Source organism: Kryptolebias marmoratus, linkage group LG21 (assembly GCF_001649575.2).
Source record: "Kryptolebias marmoratus isolate JLee-2015 linkage group LG21, ASM164957v2, whole genome shotgun sequence".
Taxonomy (NCBI): Eukaryota; Metazoa; Chordata; class Actinopteri; order Cyprinodontiformes; family Rivulidae; genus Kryptolebias; species Kryptolebias marmoratus.
Genome location: NC_051450.1, coordinates 14,780,117 through 14,802,311, shown reverse-complemented (window position 1 = coordinate 14,802,311; position 22,195 = coordinate 14,780,117). Strand labels below are relative to the sequence as shown.

The 22,195-nt window shown below is 42.2% G+C and overlaps 2 protein-coding genes across 5 annotated transcripts; one reads left to right on the top strand and one right to left on the bottom strand.

Annotated features, from left to right (window-relative positions):
- Positions 1 to 937: 937 nt before the first annotated feature.
- On the top strand, positions 938 to 15,317 carry trpc1 (transient receptor potential cation channel, subfamily C, member 1). Of its 3 annotated transcripts, none has more exons than XM_017406732.3 (13): positions 962 to 1,490; positions 2,071 to 2,225; positions 2,311 to 2,412; positions 2,499 to 2,731; positions 4,442 to 4,573; positions 4,710 to 4,905; positions 6,048 to 6,384; positions 8,075 to 8,214; positions 9,503 to 9,652; positions 12,296 to 12,480; positions 13,170 to 13,371; positions 13,619 to 13,813; positions 13,951 to 15,317. In XM_017406732.3, exons 1-13 carry the CDS (start codon positions 1,325 to 1,327, stop codon positions 14,176 to 14,178), a joined length of 2,421 nt encoding a protein of 806 aa, XP_017262221.1. In that variant the 5' UTR covers positions 962 to 1,324; the 3' UTR covers positions 14,179 to 15,317. The 3 variants fall into 3 exon arrangements, with proteins under 3 accessions (XP_017262224.1, XP_017262221.1, XP_017262223.1); XM_017406734.3 differs by having other exon boundaries at positions 963 to 1,490; positions 2,529 to 2,731; XM_017406735.3 differs by lacking the exon at positions 9,503 to 9,652 and having other exon boundaries at positions 938 to 1,490.
- Positions 14,824 to 21,988, bottom strand: pcolce2b (procollagen C-endopeptidase enhancer 2b). 2 transcript variants are annotated; one of them, XM_037973099.1, is made up of 9 exons: positions 21,759 to 21,988; positions 21,476 to 21,584; positions 21,002 to 21,257; positions 20,063 to 20,187; positions 19,721 to 19,857; positions 19,449 to 19,636; positions 18,551 to 18,634; positions 16,078 to 16,245; positions 14,824 to 15,749 (listed from the first exon to the last, which is right to left on the bottom strand). In XM_037973099.1, exons 1-9 carry the CDS (start codon positions 21,962 to 21,964, stop codon positions 15,619 to 15,621), a joined length of 1,404 nt encoding a protein of 467 aa, XP_037829027.1. In that variant the 5' UTR covers positions 21,965 to 21,988; the 3' UTR covers positions 14,824 to 15,618. The 2 variants fall into 2 exon arrangements, with proteins under 2 accessions (XP_037829027.1, XP_017261838.1); XM_017406349.3 differs by having other exon boundaries at positions 19,449 to 19,615; positions 21,759 to 21,984.
- Positions 21,989 to 22,195: the final 207 nt, after the last annotated feature.

Sequence of the window (22,195 nt, the reverse complement as noted above, 5' to 3'; positions counted from 1 at the left end):
ATGAACTCTAAATAAAGAGTGATCCTAAAAATGCTGCCAGTGTCAGGTTTATCCCAGTTTGTATGTGGACGTTTTTAACCTGAAAGCTTTGTGCAGACTGCCCCCTGCTGGAGGATAGTGTTTCTACACCTCGAAAATCCCAAACATGTTATTTTTTTCAAAAGCTTGACTTCTTTTCATTAGACATTTTTTATTTGAAAAATTGGCCATAGATGTTTGAAAATAATGAACATTGTTACATTATAAAAATACACATGTTTTAGTTTTAGGAAAGAGTTTTCTCTGCCTGCATAATGTAAAACAAAAAAGACAACACTTTATCATTTTACATATTGCTTGTATGTTATGTAGACAGAAATCTGAATTTATAAAGTAAACACTAATTTCTACTTGTCAGAAAGCTGTGCTGAAACAAAGAATAATTAAATAAATAAGTCTTCCACTAGGAAGTAAAATTGGTGGAGAAGTTATGTGATATAAAAAAAGATGAGCACATTTCTCTTCGATTCTTGCATTTAGTTTAAACCCTTGGTGTGTTCCTCCTCTTTGTTACAATTTTACAATTACAGCACTGCAATTTTTACATCCAACATAAAATGGCAACCAGACTGAACTAAAAGCCTTTTTGAGATGCTATTGATGATAATCTGCAGTTACAGAATCCGTTTTTTTAGGTTTTTATTAGCTGCGTCATTGTTGAGCTGTCTTTACTTTTTTTAATTATCTGTAAATTAACTTTTTTCTTTGTCTTTTATCTATTCAGGCCTAATTTGCACAGCTATATGGGCTATTAAATAAATCAAAAAGAGCTTTAGATATTAAGTCCTAACGTGTGTTTTTGTATTTAGACAAATATAACCTTCAGCTCTGTGTGTTTCTGCTGCATGTTGGATGTTTATTCAGCAAACAGTACCGAGCTGCGCTGTTACGTAATCATGAATCACCAGGAGGCGGGCGCATGCGCACTGGCGTCTCTGGTCAGCAGCATCAGGACCACAGAGACACCCAGCGAGCCTAGTGAGAAGATGGTGCGCGTAAACACGGCGAAGGGAGGGACGGCGTCGAGCTCCGCGGCGTCTCGCGTCGTTTTCCACGCTGTTTGAAGTCGAACAAAGACGACAGAGAGTAATATTTAGCCACAATAAATAAATATAATATAAAAAAAGGCGCGACGTGCGACAGTGTTAGCATAACGCGTCGACTGTTTAGCCCAATGACGACGGCGGGAAGGCTCCGCCGGACTGCGACTGGCTCCAGAAGGATTCCTCCACGGTCGCCGCGCATGCCGGGCTTTCCTGTGTAATGGTCGCCGCTTTCTAGCGGGATGCACATCAGTGCCTGGCCGTACTCGCTCTCCGTCGTAATGGCAGCTCTGTACCAGGGCACGGACGCCTCCTCTCCGGACAAATTTCTGGCCTTGAAGGACGTGAGAGAAGTGAAGGAGGAGACGACGCTGGACGAGAAGCTCTTCCTGCTGGCATGCGAGAAAGGTTCGTCCTTCATTTATTTTACCTAAATGAACCTAGCAGGCTTGTTTCTGTCCAATAATGCAACGTGGTCACATTTTCCCCTGCATACAGACTCAAATTTTGCCCAGATATATTTAGCTGAAGGCTCCTCTCTTTAACATTTCCCTCCCTGTTGTGCTGAATCTTCTCAGCGCCTAACAAGGAGAGCTAATGGTAAAAGCTGAGAAGAGGAAGGGAAGGAAAAGGCAATGCTCAGTCAGTGTGGGGTTGTCAGATAGCAAAGAGATGTGGGTTTTGTCTTCTAACCCACACTTTCCTTCTAGAAGTCCAGAAACTTGTACAGGCTGAGGCTGTTTTTAGGTGTTTAAGCCATTATCTGCCACTGTGACCATATAAAGTCTCTGTAAACACGTCTGAGCAGCTGAAACTGTCCTTTGAGGGAGATGTTATTGTTACACAAGATTAAGGGGTAGAGGGGGGGCGCAGCTGGAGCCAAGCCTGCTCCGCTCCAACTACAGCTGTCTCCTCATCGAACCGGAATCTGCAAGAGTTCGCTTTTCCCGGCGTGACGTGTGGTGTCGTCCCCGCTTTGCATCCCCAGGTGATTACTACATGGTGAAGAAGCTGCTGGAGGAAAACCGCCACGGCGAGCTCAACGTCAACTGCGTGGACGTGCTGGGCCGGGACGCCGTGACCATCGCCATCGAGAATGAGAATCTGGACATCCTGCAGCTTCTGCTCGAGTACGGTTGCCAGGTAGCCCGACACACACAGACGTTTCTTTTTTTAAACTCTTGTTTATGCTACGGGATGTTTCTTTAAATCACGTGTGTGTGTGAAGGCGACAGATGCCTTGTTGGTGGCCATAGACTCAGAAGTGGTGGGAGCTGTGGACATCCTTCTCAACCACAGGCCGAGGCGATCCTCAAAGCCCTCCATTGCTGTAAGTCTGCTTTTATTACTAGCATCAGCTCTTCTTTAAAATAACTGAATGATGTTGTTTCCCCTTTTCTTGTAATTTTTGCACAGTCTTTCAGAGGTTTATCCCATCTTTCTCAGAAACTGATGCAGCGCATTCAGAACCCTGAGTACTCCACCACCATGGACGTAGCTCCGGTCATCCTGGCAGCGCACAGGAACAATTACGAGATCCTGACAATGCTGCTGAAGCAGGACATATCGCTTCCCCGGCCTCACGCCGTCGGTTGCGAGTGCATGCTGTGCAATGCTAAAAACAAGAAGGACAGCTTAAGACACTCCAGGTACAGGCCGAACCAGTGACCCAGAACTAAGAAAATGTACAGATGACTTCGTTCAAGTAGTCGTTGTAAGCTCCAAGAGTGTGATTGTTGTTGTAATAACAAGAACTTTATCTTCCACATAATACACTCGTTGTTTCTTAGCATGGTTCTTGAAAATTTGAGCTTAAAAGAACCTGAATCTGTTCTTTGTCAAATGAAACATGCAAGAAACTCTGCAGTTCTGTGTATTCATGATAGCCTGTAAACGTCTTTCTTTTACAGCCACAAAGAAATTATTTATGCAACTCCTTTTGAAAAAAAGAAGCTTTCAGCTGTTCTAGAAGCTTTATCCCTTCCCCACAAACATCTAATGCATTTTTATTATTGTCCAGCTCTGATTATCTTTCTTCAGAGAGACAGTATTTTTTTTTTTATTACCACAAATGCACTTGTTTTACACCGAACACGAAAATGATTTTCACTTTTAATATAGGCAAATCTTAAAAAAAAAGCAGCAGTGTTTCCTTAGTGAAGCAGTCAGCCTTGCTTTTCTGATCCTGCCCTGGATTTGCAGATGAGATGCTGCTGATCTCTTTCACTGGGCAGTTTTATTCTCCCTCCCACACAGTTGCACTAAATGAATCAGTCTACAGAGTCTCTGCCGAACAGCACAGAGTTTAGAGCAGGTACAAATGAAGCAACCAGGAAAAGGATTGCTTCTGGATTTAATCTTTTGGGTCATGTTCACTATTTTGTTCAATATTACCTAAATGCAAGCTGATTTAAAATCCTATACCCTTAAAGAAATCACAGACAACACTGAAATTTCTCCAGTGACCAGTTTAATCCTTCGCTGCAGACTTCAAAATGTGCTGCCATTTTTTGAACTTTGTTTTTCAGCTATTCTCTGTGGAAAAGCTCGAGTTGTGGCACCTTTTTCCTAGTCCTTAAGTTGCTTTGTTGCGTTCAGAAATGGCAACACGCTTGGCCAAAATGTCGTTTCTCTTGTCATAAAATTCTTGTTTCATGTTCAGCAATGCACTTAGGACCGTAGTCGTGTTAGAATGTCTTTTCTGTCAAGTGTCAGAGGACAAGCAGGCCACCTCTTGGTATATTTATCTGGTGGTAGTGTCATCTCCTACTTTTTGAAGCCATAAGGCCTCTTTCCTCCATCCTACTGAGCATCTGGGGGTTAAAAAGTAAAAAAAAATGTAAACATCATCTAAAATGTCTATAGATGATTAGGCTAAAATAGGGCAAATGTTAGTCTTGAAGTGACAGTTTAGTAGATGTTTTAAACCTGATTTAAATGTCTGTATTTAGCTGAGACTAGTAAGAATAGCCACACTGTCCCAATGGGGATCTGTATTTGAGACCTAACCTGTTTTGATTCTAACATATTAAAATAACTTAACATGATGCACTTCCTGTTGCAATATGTGATTCATGCCGAACAGTTGATCTTTTTTTTAATAATCGCAAATTCAACTCTATCCTTTATGATGCTTGTATTTTAATTTCATTGATTTTATTTGTGCAAAAAACGATGACGCGTCTTGGGAGTTTGGAAATAATGAGAACACAGCTGATACAGTTTTGAGTAATTTGATATTTAAGAGAAGTTGCACAGGGTTGCTGTATTTTGTGTCTGTTGCATATTTTTTTAACTGATCAGTTTTAGTCCCCCCCCCCCTTTTTTTAACCACCTCGTTTCTGTTTTTTTTTTTACAGGTTCCGCCTTGACATCTACCGCTGCCTGGCGAGTCCTTCTCTCATCATGCTGACCGAGGAGGATCCTATTCTCAGAGCGTTCGAGCTCAGCGCAGACCTGAAGGAGCTCAGCCTCGTCGAGGTGGAGTTCAGGTGAAATTCTGCTCCCCCCGCCAGCCTTGTTTTACCGTCAGGGCAACTTTACATGCGCACACAAAGATGTTACGAGTGACAGACAAGAACCTGCAGCATTTATGGACGCTGACTGTATCTAATTTCCCTGCTCCAGGAATGACTATGAGGAGGTGGCGAAGCAGTGCAAGATGTTTGCCAAGGATCTGCTGGCTCAGGCTCGAAACTCCCGAGAGCTCGAAGTGATTCTTAATCACACCTCCAGCGAGGATCACGTTGACAAGAGAGGCCTGCTGGAGGAGCGCATGAACCTCAGCCGACTTAAACTCGCCATCAAGTACAACCAAAAAGAGGTTAGTCAGTGAAAGGCTGCAAATTCCAAGAAAAGTTTGTCGGCATAATTTCTAATGTAATTCAGTAAAAATCCAAAATGCCAATGCTAATGATCTCTTGTGTTCTGCACTCGCTGTCAAATTTAATAGCTGCTGCAGAATATCACTTGTTGACTTTGAGAGACATTAGTTTGGCAACTTGAAGTTTTTCCTCCAGGCAGCAGCAGTCAGAGACAAACTAAAGCTGTAAGTTTGAAGGAGTTGGATAATTTACAGCTGGGGTGGCTGCATGTGAAAGGTTTGACTTAAATATCATCATACTTGCAACTGCAAGACGCATAAAGTTTCCTGCAGCAGAACGAATATATGATGACTCTATAGCAGAGGTCCCCAAACCCCGGGTCGCACAGAAAGAATAATTAACTTACAGTATTTCCGTTTTTTCTTTAAATTTTCCGAGTCTGAACGACATTTATTTTGAAAACTGACCAGATTCTCTCCACTCTATCCATCTATGACTCACTCTTGATGCGTGTCAAAACGCTTATCTAGGTCACGTGATCCGTTACCGCTAAAAACAAACCCACAAGCAGCAAAACGAGTAAAAATCAAATATCTCTGGAAGCCCTAGATGGGGCCGTCTGGTTACTGAGAAACAGGCACAGGGCTCCCACTGATTCAGAGTTATGGTGAGTTGGATTCTTTGTGGTGTCTCTTATTTTGAAGGGCGTGTTTAAACACAGAGAACATCAGGGGGAGGAGAGGCTGTTATTCATGTTGATAATGCAGCTAACAGCTGCGAGGACACGTTGGATTTACGTTTATTATGTTTAAAAAATACCCCGCTTGTATCATTTTTTTTTGTTGTATTTATCCGCCACACCTTTAAAGGCCGGTCCGTGAAAATACTGTCTGATAATGAACCGGTCCGTGGAGCTGAAAAGGTTGGGGACCGCTGCTCTAAAGGATGCACATCAGAGACGTTTACAGGATTATACAAAAGTCAGTGAAACCTTTTACAGAAGAACACATCTATAAAACGTGTAAAAGCTCACTTTTAAACATATTTAACTTCCCATGAGTTTATGAAGGACACGTTTATTTAGCCTGACCTATAAATTGTTCTCCTCGTGCTGACTTTTTGCTTCTGTCCTTTCTTACAGTTTGTGGCTCAGTCCAACTGTCAGCAGTTCCTCAACACTGTCTGGTTTGGGGAGATGGCCAGCTATCGTCGCAAACACACCTGTCTAAAGATGGGCACCGTGTTGTCGGTGGCCTTACTTTGGCCGCTGCTGTCCATCTGCTACCTTCTGGTGCCACGTTCCCGAGTCGGCCAGATAATCCACACACCTTTTGTCAAGTTCATTATCCACAGCGCCTCGTACTTCACCTTCCTGCTGCTGCTCAACCTTTACTCTCTGGTGTACAACGAGGACAAGAAGAACACCATGGGCCCCGCGCTTGAGATGATCGATTACCTCCTGATCCTCTGGATCCTAGGTCAGCCTTTTACCCTGAATGTGATTATCATGCCATGAATTTCAGAGCTGAAAGATCTGGTTTCTTTAACTGAATAATTATCTACCTCATAGAACTAAAAATAAGATAAGATTATGGTTTTACAAACCATAATTTAATATTGTAACATTGCATGATGGAGTGAAAATTGGAGATTCCTGTTAAGGTCTGCCTAAAGTCCAGTATCTCGTTTCTTTAACTCCTTTAGGCAACATGTGACAAACTGTTATTTCTACACTATGTGACAAAAAGTCTGACTTGTCTAGATTACATCTGTCAGCACCGCCTCTAACTGAGTTACACAGAAAGTATTCTTATTTCTCCCTCGTGGCACGTCTGAGTGCTGGTAAAGCCAAACTTAACTCGTATGCAACACTCTCATGAAAAAAGTGCTTCAGCTGTCTTATCAGATGGAACTAGAAAGTCGCAGAAATGGGGTCTGTCTCTGGAGAAACCCCTCCCTACCTTCCCTGTCCACAAAGAAACCATTATCATCCACTTTAGGTTTTCTTAATGGCCCTGCCTTCTTTCTGGGATATTTGTGAGTGGCTGTAAAAAGCTTCTTTTGTTCAGCTCTTAGTGCTATAGGTCTCACCCTTTTTATTGCCTGGTTGACAATTCACCTCATTAACCAAACTTGGCAGGTAATACAAGGCTGTGGAAGACATTAATTTCCTTTCCTTAAATGTTAGAATACTATTTTTAGGGTAATGTTAAATGTATTCCATTCTCTCTGGGTGTGACGTGGGGTTTCCATGGGTGATAATAGAGTACAAACAATTCCACAAACGACCAACAGCGAGAGAGCAGCATTGAGGATTAATTTAATCTTTCTTTTTTTTTTCAATGTTGCCCTTTTTCAAAAGATGTGATTTGTGCCTCAGAGTCCCCCGCTGCTTCGACACATCATTCGAGATAAGTTAAATGGAAGATGAGATCGCTAATGATTGCCCTCTTCCAGCATCCTCATGTAATCAGGATGTGAGCAGGAGCCATTACAGACCCTACATGAGTTTGATGCTCAGTCAGGCAGTCACATGTCAAGATGGCTCACTTGTTTTCACTTCGCTTTTCCATTGTTTCGTCTTTCATGTTGTTCTTTTGCCTTCTACCTCCGTTCTGCTGTTCCCTCGAGCGGGATGCCTCACATTAATGAGGAGATCAGATGCTGGGAGATCGAGTGCACTCGGCTGCATGTTATGTGTCTTGCTGCGTGTGTGTGTTTTGATTGCTGTATCTCAAACACCACGAGTGGATGAAGAAACAGTTGATGAGCTTCCGCTGCCTCTCTTTTGTTGGTTTCCTGTTAAAACCACGGACTCAATGAATTTCTGACTCAAAGTATTGACGTACTATACTATACTACACCTTGACTCTTATATCTGCACACGGTGAATCAATGAAATACTGTTTTTACAAAAAAATAAAAAAAGACGCCAACACCCATCTTTATTAAATTCCACACACCTCCCTAAATCCCACAGATGACACATTTTCACCCCATCAATCTCCTGTTTTTGCATCTCATACGATCCCGTTTCCCCAGGGCTCCCTCTAAGAGATGACTTATGACTGAATCTGGACAGGATTTTAAAATATTCCAGATTTTTTTTTTCCTGTAGCTTATATGTCGCTAAGTTTGGGTGATGATGAATTTCTGCTCCCCCCGTAGGGATGGTGTGGTCGGATGTGAAGCGTCTGTGGTACGAAGGGCTGGAAGATTTTCTGGAAGAGTCGAGGAACCAGCTGAGCTTTGTGATGAATTCGCTTTACCTGGCCACCTTCGCTCTTAAAATAGTTGCTCATAGCAAGGTAATCACACGTGCAAATTACTCACACATTTAAAATACAAACTGCCACAAATAGTCATTCTGTTTATTGATAGAAGTCTGTAAAGATGGCCACAAAGATGGATTCAGCATTGAATTTATTTCATTTTTCTCAGACTAGTAGCTCATCATTTTGTGTTTTAATCCTACTGTCTCGCAGCTTTCCCAGACCTTAGCTCATACCGAAATGAGGCAAAGGGTTGCAATGAATTATTGAATGAGCACTAATGCATCAGTCAGATCAATATACAGTATGTTTGATTTACTGTCTGAAAGCTAGTTTTCGGTCACATGATCATCATCTTAGCTCCAGGGTAATGGGAGTACATCCAACGCTGAGGTTGTGGAGACACATTTGTGAGCAATTTACCAACAAGCCAATTTATCGCCCTTAGCTCATAACAATTTACAATTGTGACTGGGTTAAAGGCTGACTTGCACTTGAAAATACAGTACTTTATTAGAGCAATCTGGTCTTTTTAAATGCAGACGTTGACTACAAAAAGGAGCTGGGCAAAAAACACCAACAGCAGCTTAAACACAAATACAAGGAGCTCAACATGCATTTCATGCTGCCACCAAGTGGCGACAGGCATCAACAAACGGCTGTAAAAGTACAACAGCTACTGCAAACTTTGAACCAACATTAGCTGGTTCATCAGGGGCCCAGTGGAGTTCAGACCACATTCAGCTAAGCAAATAAAGATTTCTAATCAGGCTAAAACTGTTACACAAGGATTTTATACCTGTTTGCTGCAATAACAAGAAGAGCAGTGCACCAAACATGACTGATTACTGAGTTTATGGAGTTATAGCTCCGTTGTAATCAATACTTTGTACAGTTTATGTTAACTTATTTATTTTTATTTGATTTTTGGTTAGAGGTTGGGCATTTAGGCTACTTGATTTGATTCAGGAAAACATGATGGCTTTGTTTAAAATGGAATCTCACAACTTCTGACAGAAAGCATTTTTTTTCTAGAACTCAAATGAGTGCGAAGAAATAACATAAAGCGTTTGTGGAGGCAGCAAAAACGTTCCGTCTAAAATATACCTATTTATAGGATTAAAATCAGTTTCGTTTCCAGATCATTTCATGACTATCCAAGGCCTCAGGGAGGTATGCACTGTGTGCATCGTAGTGCATACTTTGAGGATTCAAGAAATCATTTTTTTAACATTTCAAACCAATAAAACGTCTTTAAACTAATTTCTCCTGTTTAAGTGCCATGCAGTGAATGGATTTCTGAATGTGCTTGGTCAACCTGCAGTTTAAAAACGAGCAGGAGACAGAGAGGAAGAATTGGGACGCCTTCCATCCCATCCTGGTGGCGGAGGGTCTCTTTGCGTTTGCCAATGTTCTGAGTTACCTGCGACTCTTCTTCATGTACACCACCAGCTCCATTTTGGGGCCACTACAGGTCAGCAGTCACCAATGGCAAAGTAATATTCACTTTGTGACAATTTAATGTCTTTATAGCCATGTATCTATAAAGCACGTTGGATGATACACAATACATAGATAATATTGATTAAAAAAATGCTTTTTTTAATATTTTCTTCTCTCACATAGTCAGTCAAACCACCTACTCACTTCTGCTGTCTGTGAATGTGAACATTCAAGGGCAAGCCCACACTAAACATCACACCAGCTGTGCTAAGCAGTATGATAACATCATTACGAGCATTAGGTAGAAGATCAGTGATTCTGAGCTGCAGAATAATGGGTTCTGTGGAGATAATCTAATAAACTCAGCACAACAAACTAAATCTGTGCAACTTGTCATGTGCATCATCGTTTGGCTTTCATCATCTGTGAATTATTGTCTTCATTCCACGCATGATTGATTTCTGGAAGTATTTTGGCTTTTTTTTAAAACCAGGGGAGATGATTGACAATCCACAATGTGTTTGTTCTGGATCTTTGACTGATTTCTACCAAAACATGGCAGCCTATATGACCCGTGGCTACCTGAAGAGCAGGTTTGGCTGCATGTAAACAGAGGTGTAGACATAATAATTTGACATGAAATATGGTGAGCTGTATCTAAAAACCTCTGAGCTGTGTCCTTCTGTTAGCCAGCAAATCTGTTTGATATGTTTGTTTTTTTTTAAAGAAAACTGAATTTATTTTGGAGCATTATATAAGTATGTCTGATATGGACTTTTTTATGGTAATCTAAGACAAGTCAAAAATCTGGTTTGCATATTTTTCTCTTGGACTCCTCAACAGTTTCCTTGCCATAAGTGTTATTTTTTATTCAGTCATAATTCCATCAGAAGAATTTATAGAAACAGCCAACATCTGACTTTTTGCTGGCAGTCTAGGATTTTATTGTTCCTCCATGTGTGTCCTGAATTACGTAAAGCTGTCCGTAGGTATGAAACTGGATTAGTGTGTTTGTAGGGATGCCTTCCTGTCATTAAGCCTGGGCAGTGCCTGTGGTTGGTGCATAAAACACAAAGTCTGCTCAGTAGCTTGTTAATGAGCTCCTTTCAGCCCAAGTCTCTCTTTTCTCTTGTCTCTGCTCCACTCGTGCTGACATCAGCTTGGCAGGATGGAAAAATGATCAGCCTTGGGAATAAACGCGGCCGTGCTTTCACTCGCACTCACATGGCAGGCGCGCCTCTCGGCGGACGCACACGCTCCCACACATTTCAGCACATTTGTGACATCTGACCAGGCCGGTATTCCATCCAGCTGAACTCAGACAAGCTCCTCCTGCTGCACACACACACACACAGACACACACAGACAGTGACTCATGACTACGGGGGCCGCAGTAATAAAAGTTTCTGTGAAGCTGTCTTTCCTGAAGAGACCTACTCATCTGTTTGCAGGGTGGCAGCCCCTGCTGAGCTTGGAAACTGTGAAAGGGTGCAAGCCTGTGTATGTGTCTGCCCGTGACCCAGACTTAACCTCACTGACAGCGTTAACCCATCATAAATGAAGGATTCCTGCATGTGGAAACATGTTTTGGAGAACCAACATCAGATTTCACAACTTAAACACATTTTTCTAAAGTATTTTCAGTCATTAGTGATATTACCGTGTGAAAAAAACTGAAAATAAATGTTCTTAGAGCTTTTATTTTGTCTCTGTATCTATACATTACTGACCTTGTAACTGAATTTATTACCTTATGGAGTCATTTAACTCAAACAGCTGTATTTATGTGTACACTGGTGTGTTTGAGCTACACGCGGGGCCGTCTCCAGACAACGTTGGGTGTTATCTTCAGGCTCTGTTTGTGCTGTTACTAAGCTGGTCTGTTTGTCAGGTTTGCCAAGCGGGGAACAACCTCGGCTCCTAAATCACACGTGTACATAGTGGTCAAGGATTACATGGGAGGAGTTTGCTCATGACAAGAGAATGAATCACCCTAACGGAGCAAACCTTCTGCTCAAACAAGCCGCCCTGGGTTCCAGCTCAGACACGCCATCATCATTTACCCCGAGGTGCCGGCTCAGCGGTCACACTGGACACACTGTGCACTTGTGTTTCTTAACGACACGTTGGAGCATCTTTTAGAACAGATAAGCCCCTCGGGTGTTTGAATAGTGGGTTGTTTGAGAGCCATCTTTTCAGCTGTGTCCGTGGTTGTTGTCCTTCTCTCAGGTACAGAGAAGAGGGGGCTTCCCAGCTACCAAATGATGTTGCTTTTTCTACGTCAGCACTGTTGCTAAGCAAAGAGGCTAGAAATAAACTAAGCTACAAGTGGATGGAAAAAAGTAATGAAAAAGATCATAATCTCACAATTAGGCAGCTATCAAGGGTCTTTCTCTCTTTCTCTCTTTTTCTTTCAAAGCAGAAAGTGTTAAAAATAGATACTTAAAAGAAATCTGTTTGCTTAACATAAATGTAGATTATTTTTTAGCTGCTAGTGTTGAGTTTAATAATAATAGACATTTCTATTTATTCAATCTAATGTGTTGCAAGAAAAAAAAACTATAGCTTGGAAAAATGATCTTTGGATATTCTCTTATGCATGTCGATCTGCGTACGTGAGATTTAGATTTTAAAAAGCAGACTAGAGTAACAGACTAATCTCAATGTCCCACAGATCTCCATGGGACAGATGCTGCAGGAGTTCGGGAAGTTCCTGGGCCTCTTCCTGCTCGTGTTATTCTCCTTCACCATCGGGCTCACCCAGCTCTACGGGAAAGACCACAAAAACCCCGACAAGAAAACACCCAAGGACTGCGAGGGCATCTTCTGTCAGCAACAGAGCAATGACGCTTTTCACACGTAAGGCAAACCTGTTGTTTCTTTAGGGCAGTTTGAAAAGTTTAAGCCACTAAGATATTCAGTAAAGGATTTGGAGGGGAGACAAAAAGCTCGGTGAAGGATCGTTATAGCAGAACATTGTGGCTTCTTAAAAGCTTAAAAATGAACAAATTGTGTCAAAGTCACTCTGTAAGGGGACAAAAGTGTAGAAGAGTAAAATAATCCAAACCATAAACAATAACTCTGTTTATTTAATAGCATAAAACCCACAGGATTATATATATATATATATACTCATAATTAAGTTATAGTTTTTCTTGATTTATTAACTTGCTCTTTTTTTTGTCTGCAAAGCTTTTTATTTTATTTTTTGTAATTGATCAACTTTTTATTGAATTAACAACACAACCAATGTACTAGTAGAAGAAATTCTGATCCAGGGAGGAAATCACAAGTCTTTGTGCAGGTTCACATTGAGTGACGTCATTTTTAGGTTCTTTTAAGGTCAGAGAGCAAGGATAAAACTTAGGACATGAAATATATATATTTTTTCTGGTTCATGCTCAACAGTAATTTTGACAAATTGATCATGTCAGCACACTTCCCTGTTTCTGGTGGTTGCTACAAAAACATGTTTTGGGGTTATATTATTCCGTTCATGTGCCAGATGTTTATGCCAAATTCCAGCTGCTGTGTCTTCTTTCTTACAGGTTTATGGGGACCTGCTACGCTCTGTTCTGGTACATTTTCTCCCTGGCGCACGTTGCGCTCTTCGTCACCCGGATCAGCTACACGCAGGAGCTGCGCTCTTTTGTCGGTGCCATGATCATAGGCACATACAACATTGTGGTTGTTATTGTGCTGACCAAGCTGCTGGTGGCCATGCTCCATAAAAGCTTCAGACAAATTGCTGTAAGTTTGCGCAGCGCTCGGCTCGCGGTGTGCGTCGCCTGTTATTAGGAGCAATTTGAGTTTATCTTGGCGCCGAAAACAGTGACTGCTTTCATGTCCTGTTAGGATCTAGTTTTGCTTTAAGCCCCACCGAAATGTTTTACAGATGTTAAATGGTTTGTTTGGAAGCACGCTGATTATTCTTTGCCCACTTTGAACAACTGATTTGTATTAAAGTAGTGGTTTTGTTTGTTTATAACTTGTGCAGAATCACGAGGATAAGGAGTGGAAGTTTGCTCGAGCCAAACTCTGGCTCAGCTACTTTGATGACAAGTGTACTCTGCCTCCACCTTTTAATATCCTCCCTTCACCAAAGACCGTCTGCTACTTGGTGACCAGCATGAGGAAGTGGATCTGTTCACATACGACAAAGGGCAAGGTGAAGAGACAAAACAGCCTGAAGGTGAGAGGATCAAACTCTCAAACTGTCACTAACCCAGGTGTCCTGTTATAATGATTTTAGGTGACTTTATTTTAAACACATGAGTTCCTGTGACAGATGCCGCGAGTCTGAATTCTTTCGCTGCCGTTCTGACACAGGAGTGGCGGAACCTGAAGCAGAAGCGAGACGAGAACTACCAGAAGATCATGTGTTGCCTGGTCCACCGCTACCTGACCTCCACGCGGCAGAAGATGCAGAGCACCGACCAGGCCACAGTGGAAAACCTCAACGACCTGCGCCAGGACCTGTCCAAGTTTCGCAACGAGATGCGGGACCTGCTGGGCTTCCGCACGTCCAAATACGCCATGTTCTACCCGAGGAGCTAAGAAAAAGACCACTTCCCTTTCTACTCTCTCTATGAATTTTCTTTTTTGCTTCATGTTTATCTGGGACGCCGCGTGGCACGAGCATGTGCTAAAACTCTCCTCTATTAAGGCACAGGAGTAATTCTAAAACCTGGAACTTTGTTAGAGAACCGTGTATTCACCAGACTCAGGCGTGCTATGTGTTATTCAGCTACAGTATTTACCCTGTTTTTTTGTAAATAAACAAAGCCATTCTTTTCAACGGGAAAATAAATAAAAAGATTTATGGGAAATTCTGGCTTTCTGGGGATTTGAGTGGATGAAAAGCTGAGACGATTTGCCGATAGCATTTTTTTGAAGGTTTTAGCCTACAGCAGCTAGGAATGCCAGAAAACAGCCAGCTCCCTGGTGTTTGGGTCCACGTGAGAGTCATATTTCACACACCTGATCCATTTTCATGCTTAGCAGAGCCTCGAGTGCTCCTGACACACCACTTCAAGCTTTTTTTGTTTCCCATTTTCTATTTGGAACTTCTTGGACATAGATACAAACAAAGTTAAAATGTTAAATCTTTATTTGGGCAGATGAAAACAATAAAATATAAATAATATATATTCTTTTGTTCATATGAAAATAGTTTTTTTTATGGCTTTTTAAAACAGTATGTCAGTTAGTGACTGCTGGTGGTGCTATGCATCCATAGGACCGTAAAGCAAAGAGAAGTCAGAAAATTGCTTCAATAAAATCATAAACGCATTAAATATTGCACTTTAATCACCACATTTAAGACTTCAACCCCTGCCCAATAAGACTAAACACATCACCTTGTTAAAACAGTCATTACACAAGATTGTCAAATTTGAGATGGTTCTGTTCGACTGAAATATCCGTTCAAGGCCTGAATCCCAGTCAGTATTCACATTTTGTTCTGCTGCGTTAAAGGTAAACAGTAAAAGGCAGCGGATGGAATCATTTTAGGTCAGAAATGCCATTATGGGGTGTTAGAACAGATGTGCAGACAGGGAAAAAAAAAAGCGAGTAATGTTTCTTTAAGTAGCTGCAATTTAAGTCCCTGCTGTGAGCGTGACTGGAATGTGACCGGGTAGGGAACGATTTGGGAATAAGAGTGGAAATTCTGGCTAATTTCTCTGCTCATTAATCTCAGTCTACGAAAAAAGACTGACAGGTCTAAATAAAAGACAGATGATGTGCACTCCCAAACCGTGCATTCTGCAGAAAAAAAAATCATAAATATATAATGTCAGTCGCCTTTAATTTAACAGGATTTTCTACATTTTGTGCAGGCAGCTTTGTATCCTGATTTTTTTCTCTGTTTGTTTTTGTGGCCTGTGTTTGTGTTGTTGAGGAGGAGATTTGTTTTTCCGCAGTAATTGCTTCCATCCACAGCCGAGCCTTGAGCAGAAACGATTCCGAAAGGAGCCCCCTCGGAGTTCCCGGATCTCAGCACCGCTTGTTCTTCAGAACGCCCAGTCCTTTCTGGTTCTTCGTCTTGAAGGCCATGACGAAGTGGTGCGGGGCGATCTTGCCCCGGCCCTCCTCGTCCACCTGGCCCATGAAGACGTAGTTCAAGCCTGAGGTCACACACAACAAACCTGAATGCAGCGGCAGAACGGCAGAGACATTCAGGGAGGCCAGACGTGAGAGTCTGCGCGGGGCAGGTATGTATATGCACACACATAAACACGTTTGTCGTTTAGTTGACTGTTTGGACAGTGAGTTCTGCCGCTCACCTGACACCTCGGGATGATCAGCCGCACCCAGCAGAGGAGGCAAACTCAGAGTCAGTGGTTATTCAAATCAGTCAACCAGGAGCTGCATCACGACTGTCTTCATTTACATAACGACCCGTTTTTTAATCACGCAACAAAAACATCATTTCACAAGCATCACTACACCCACCTCTTCTGATAAATGGACACTTTTTGCAGATGATAATGATCTTGGTGCTCATTGTTTTCCCTGCCTGCTGGATTGCCAGGCTGCCCTCCTTATAAACGTTGATGATCGAGACGGTGGCATACATGCTTCCTCCTCTCATCACCGCAGTAATGACCGTCCCTGTGATCACTGTCGCACAAGCAAAAACACAGGATGAAAAATGACAGAAAATATACAAAATATCTGCTTTTTTTTTTTAAAAAAAAGCCTAACGGGAAGTTAAGCATGAATACCTTTTGGCACTGTCGTTTTTTTGATTTTTTTTTAAGTCTTTTTACCAGAATAAACTCAAGATATTTAATTATTATGAGGTTTAAAAACCTTTGAGACTTTGATTAATCACCAAAATTGGAGAGAGTTTACTAATTAGAGCTCTTAAATATGATAAATCCAACCTTTTAAGAGCTTAAATGATAAATAACTGGTTTGAAAGATGTTTTAAGGCAAAGTGTGGCCTAATTCTTTGTTATTTTATCATTACGGAATCAACTAAAAGAGCTGGAGTTGACTGGAATTTGTGTAAATTTGCATTTGGAAACTAAATGTTTTAGATGACAATGTTGAATGAATACAGAGAAGAAGAGAAGAGTACGATCTGAGAGGTGTTCATTATCATCTCCAGGTCCTTTATAACAACAAAACGCTTAGAAGGAAAAAATGAAGAATAGCTTTTACCGTCTGTAATAATCCTCAGGAGATTTGGTTTCCCCAAATTCTCGTTTGCATAACATCCACCGTGATTACACCACCATGAGGATTCATCCAACCCTCAATCGAGTTCATATTTCTCTAAACAACAAATATTTTGCGGGTTCATTCCTTGCTCCAAAAGTGAGCCCAGTTTTTTTTTGTTGCGCTCCCACCCTGTTCTGCACAGAGTGAAACCTACTTTATGTCATGTTTCAAAATAATTAAATAAAATTTTAAAAACATGCCTTTTTTGCATTGCTGCTCATAAGGAAAAAAAACTTTAGCAGTTATATAGTTTATATAAAATACGACAAACTTAGCAAAAGCTTTTTAAGTACAATGTTTAAATAAATCAAAAGTACAATAGCACAGTTTTGAGTGTTTCTTTTAGGAAAAATACTAATTTATAACAGGAAAACAAATATTTTCCATGATAGGCACCATCTTGACGCGCTCCCACTTACACTAGTTTGTACTAAATGTAGATTTTATGGTGTTTTATTTGATTTTTCCCAGCAAGAATTTGGAAATATTGCACATCTTGTGTTGTGATTAAATGCAGCAAAAGAGAATGAATTGTAAAGCAGCTCTCAACATGTTTGTTTGTGGCAAAAAGTAACAAAACTCCCAGTAAAGCCTTGTGAAGGGAAGTAGATCTAATGTAACTAAAGTTCTTCCCAAACAGTCTAATTTAGTTGTTGTTTGATAGGCTATTAACACTCCCCTGCTGACTTTTTAAAGCTATTTTAGTCTCCTGTGAGCTTCAGAGCTTAATCTCACAAAATGAAAAGAAAATCAACATCAACAGTATCACTTACTGGGAGATTTTCTTATAATTGCTGTTCTAACTATTAGACAAAAGGCCAAGTTAAACAATTCTCTGAAAACTGCACAAGAGATCACTTTCTGTTTAATAAAGAACAGAGTTGCTCCTTGACCCTAACAATGTGACGCAAGTGCGGGGCAAAGACACTTCCCGTTTAGTCTAACCAGGCCCCTAAAGTACAAAAACACACCGATTTATTGCAATCTAGAGATGAGAAAAGCCAGAGGAGCATTTGTTGTAGTCATGTTTTATTTCTTGCTCCTGTTGCACAAACCAGTGAGCCGCTTTTGACAATTCCCGTTGCATTTAACTGGATTAAACACCAGCAGTCCCACTTTAAGGTTTTCATTAGACAGAACGGTTTTCAGACCGCCGCCTCTCCACGTCTAACGCATCCTGAGCTGATACCTCCCCTCCCTCAACACGCTGTTTGCTTGTCGGCGACTGGTGCAAGCCTGAGTTTCCAGCGTGTGCCGTAAACATCTCGGAGAGGAGGAACAAACTCGGGGAGTTGGCGCGAACTGAGGCCGAGGCTGAATCGACGCGTTTATAGTTTGCCCACCGCAAGTGGACGGGTGAGTGTGTGCTTGTGCTTACACTGAAGGCCACTGTACCTTACTGTACACCCCCCCACCCCCCCACCCAGCTCCTCACTGGATATCAAGGAAGTCTTTCAAATGCACGAGCAAGAACACAAGAGAAGCAAAGATAGTGACCTGATCGGGACTGTAAACAGCTACTTAGAGGGGAGTTTTGGCTGTCGAGAGCCTCGGTGATGTTTACATCTATGGTTTTGTTGAAGATTAGCATGTTTGCAATAGCTCTGCAACAACACAACCTGAAATCTATCAATCAATGACTTTAATTTGTGACAATTACTGTAGATAAATATATAAAATAAAACCTTGACAGTCTTACCAAAATTGCTGGAGCAGTAATTGCTCTCAAGTGTTCCTCGTCTTTTGCATTTCTGCTGACACAGCGCAACCGAGTACTTCAGAGCTGCAGAAACAAACACACACACACACACACACACACACACACACACACACACACAGAAGAACATTTACCCTCTGTAATTTTGTCCGCTATTGATGCAGTCATGTAAGTTATGGTTACATCTGTGGTTTCTTTACTGGATATTCTCAGAAACACAATAGCTCCTCAGGCTGAACGGCCGTCGGCTTCGAAGACAGAGAGCGAGAAAATGAGACGAGAGAACATCTGTTGTTCGAGTCAGAGATAGCCCGTAAAGGAAAGAAAATACAAAGTGACTGACTAAATATTTGTCTTACTGGAGAGGGAGAAGGCAGAGAAGATAACTAGAAAGCAGAGTCACGGCGTGACATCATAGCAGGGGGCGGTGGGGGTGCCACAAGAACCTGACCCGACTAAGGGAAAAAGCAACAGAGTGTGGGAACGTGCGTGTTTGAGTATGATAATGAGCTGTGATTGCGGGTGCAGACACACAGCCACACTGTGTGAGAACTGATGTTCTGTCCAGTTTACGCAGGTAAAATGGGGGGCGACCACGCTCTGAGCACGTGTTGTGTTTAAACACGTGCCGGGCTGCATCCGTCACCGGTACATTGTGTTCTCTCGACTTACTGCACAGAAAAGACTCTGAATGTTCAATATTTGCATATAAACTCCCTTTCCCTTGACTTTTCAGCCTAAATGTTGTCTAACTTTGTAACCAGTTGCCATTTAATTAGGCGAATTAGGTTCCTGCTGTCTAAATGTGCAACGGTTCTTTAACAAATACGCATCTGACAAGCCTTCTGGTGGTTCTTGTAGGAATCAAGTTGCTACCTACGTATTGGCCTGGTGGTGACTGGCTGTGTGGTGGTGGTGGCGGGTGGTGAGGTGGTGGTGGGGAATTTCTTCGGCCTGAACTTGTAGTGTCCAATGAAGCCATCGGCCGTTAGACTGAGATCTGACAGGAACTGGATCCGAAGCTGATTCCCCTCCGAGAACACCGGCCTACAAAAGCATGAGCATGAGCTGCGATAAAGCCACAAGGTAGATGTCGTACTAAAGGAAAAAAAAAAAAAAAAAAAGACTTTCTGGATAACAGAAATCACCTACGCTGGGGGGCTGTCGCCGCAAAATTTGCCGATCCTTTTGGCGTCGTTTATTTCGGCCCCGTTGAAAATGGAGACGTGGTCGTAGCGGCAGTAGTTATCCCGCTCCACGTCGAACTTTTCAAACTTCACTTCGATTATCTGCAGCGGCAGACAAATGAAAGAAAACTCTCTCTTTCTCATGCACAAGTTTGGAACATCACCGGAAACACGTACACCACAAGTAGTTGAGGGAAAGGACAGTGTTTCAGTAAAAGAAAAACGATGCTCATAATGATCATAAAATCAGCACGGACGCATGAAAACAAGTCATTTTAAAAAGAATCTGAACATCCGAGTGACTGACTTGGTTTTTCGGTGCCACTATATGCCAGGAGCAGGTGACACCAGCTGGGTAGTCCTTCTCAGGCCAGTTGGGGGTTTTGAAAGTCCCAGAGGGCTTGTCCAGTCTGCCTCCACAGTACTGGTCCCCTGGAAAGACAGAGAGCTAGGAATAAAATCCATTCCTGTAGCTGTACCAAAACTATTCCTTTAAATACTATAATTAATAAAGTTGTGTCATCATTTTGTTGTATGGGGTCTGTCGTTTTCCTCCTTGTGATTATAAACAGCCTAAAAAAACAAACAAAAACCAAGTGTCCAATGTTTCCAGTTCATTAGTCAGACAGTACAAGTTATTTGGGCTGAACTTCAAATGATGACCCTTTTCCAGGATGACTATAAAGTCGGAAATGGAAAACCCGTTGTGCTCCTAAGATAAGACCCTTCTTGAGAGATTCTTCGCCCCAGTCAAGCTCGAGCCAGGCACAGTGGTTCAGAGTCTGAGTCCATTACAGCTCTGAGCTCACTGGGTACAAGAAACCATTCATTAGAAATCCACAAAAACACACAGCAGATGAGAAGGCAGACAGGAAAAGGCTCATTTACCTCCGAGTGATACATCTGAACTTTGCTTTCAGCTGAAACTTCTCCTCCTACCCCCTAAAAAAAAAACCTCCACATCAGGATGCAAATAAAGTCTTTACTTTATGTTAACTTTTAATTCGGTAACTTTTCTGTTTGGTAAGTTAAAGCTGATGTTCGCAGACTTTCTCTACAACAAATCATTTCATTCGGTGTGAAAAGACCACGTAGTGAGGCAAAAATGCTTCTGTCTCTGAACGTTCTGAAACACTCATTTAGACAAAATCCCAGCGACAGATACCCCTGGAACCTCGACACGTTCTGGCGAGTTAAAGCAGAAGGCGCGCCGTGAACTCGTTCCACAGTTTCTTGCCTACAGTACCTCGCTCGTGAGGGTGGGCAGCCAAGAAAACGGCGAGGAAGCCGCTGCCGGCCGTGTTGGCGTCAGACACCATCTGCAGGAGCATCTTATTGCCCGCGGAAACGAGGGCCCCGGGCTTGAACGTCCCACAGAAGCGGCCGAGCCTCTGCCCGTTGACATGGCCGCTGTACACATCCACGTAGTCATAGCGACACAGGTTGTCACTCTCCAGATCGATAAAGCGGAACGACAGAACCACCACCTTCCCTTCAGGAACCTGGGTTGGACAGTTAATCAAGTTTAGATCACAAAATGTAGATTTTCCAGTAATAATGACAAACTTTTCTTTTCCCTTAACATCCTTCACTCACGCATTGAGTTATCACTTACAAATAAAGTAATCCAACATTATCAGACAAGTGTTTCTAAAATAAAACTTGTGTTTAGGGCTGTAACCTCACATTGTAACTTTGTTAAAAATCTAAGTGGACTCACTGTGATCCTCCACACACATTTGGTGTTCGGGGGATAAACTCCTGGGTATCCTTGGCTTCCGATGACTCCAGACTCCCCTGTGATGTTTCCTCCACATGTAAAAGTTGGTCTGAAGGAGACATTATGAAACGATTATGATGGTTTATTAAAATATAGAAAAGGAGGGAGGGAAATAATGACAATCAGCAGAAATAAAACTCCCTCGCCAATGGGCATGCCCTGTGTTAAAAAGGAAAGGAAAAAGAAAAGTTTGACATTTGACATCGAGGAAATGAAGCTGTACCTCCGCTGAGACTGAGCACAGACCTCTGTCAGGAGCAGCAGAGTCCATGCGCAGAAAACGCTGGCCGTCCTCCACATTGTCGGACAGACGCGGGCGGAGGCGCCGCGGCGGGCTGGGAGGCACGAGGGAGAAAGTGTTGCTGCAGGGAGGCTGAGGCTGACTCTGAGTCTGAGTCTGAGGCTGAGTGACTGCGAGCTGCAGCACATGAATACAGCGTTTCTTCTGCGCCTGGAGGAGGGACTGAGCACGAAGAGAGGGGGAGAAAAAAAAGGATGGAAGCGCTGGAAGGGGGGCTTCAGGCTTCACCTGGGCTGGAAAACCTACAGAGGATGGCATGATTAAACTTGACTGGAATTACCCACGCGTGGTTTGACTTTCTTTCTTTTTTTTTTTTTAAAAAAAGGCCATGTACACCTGACGCAACTTTGCTTTTTTTT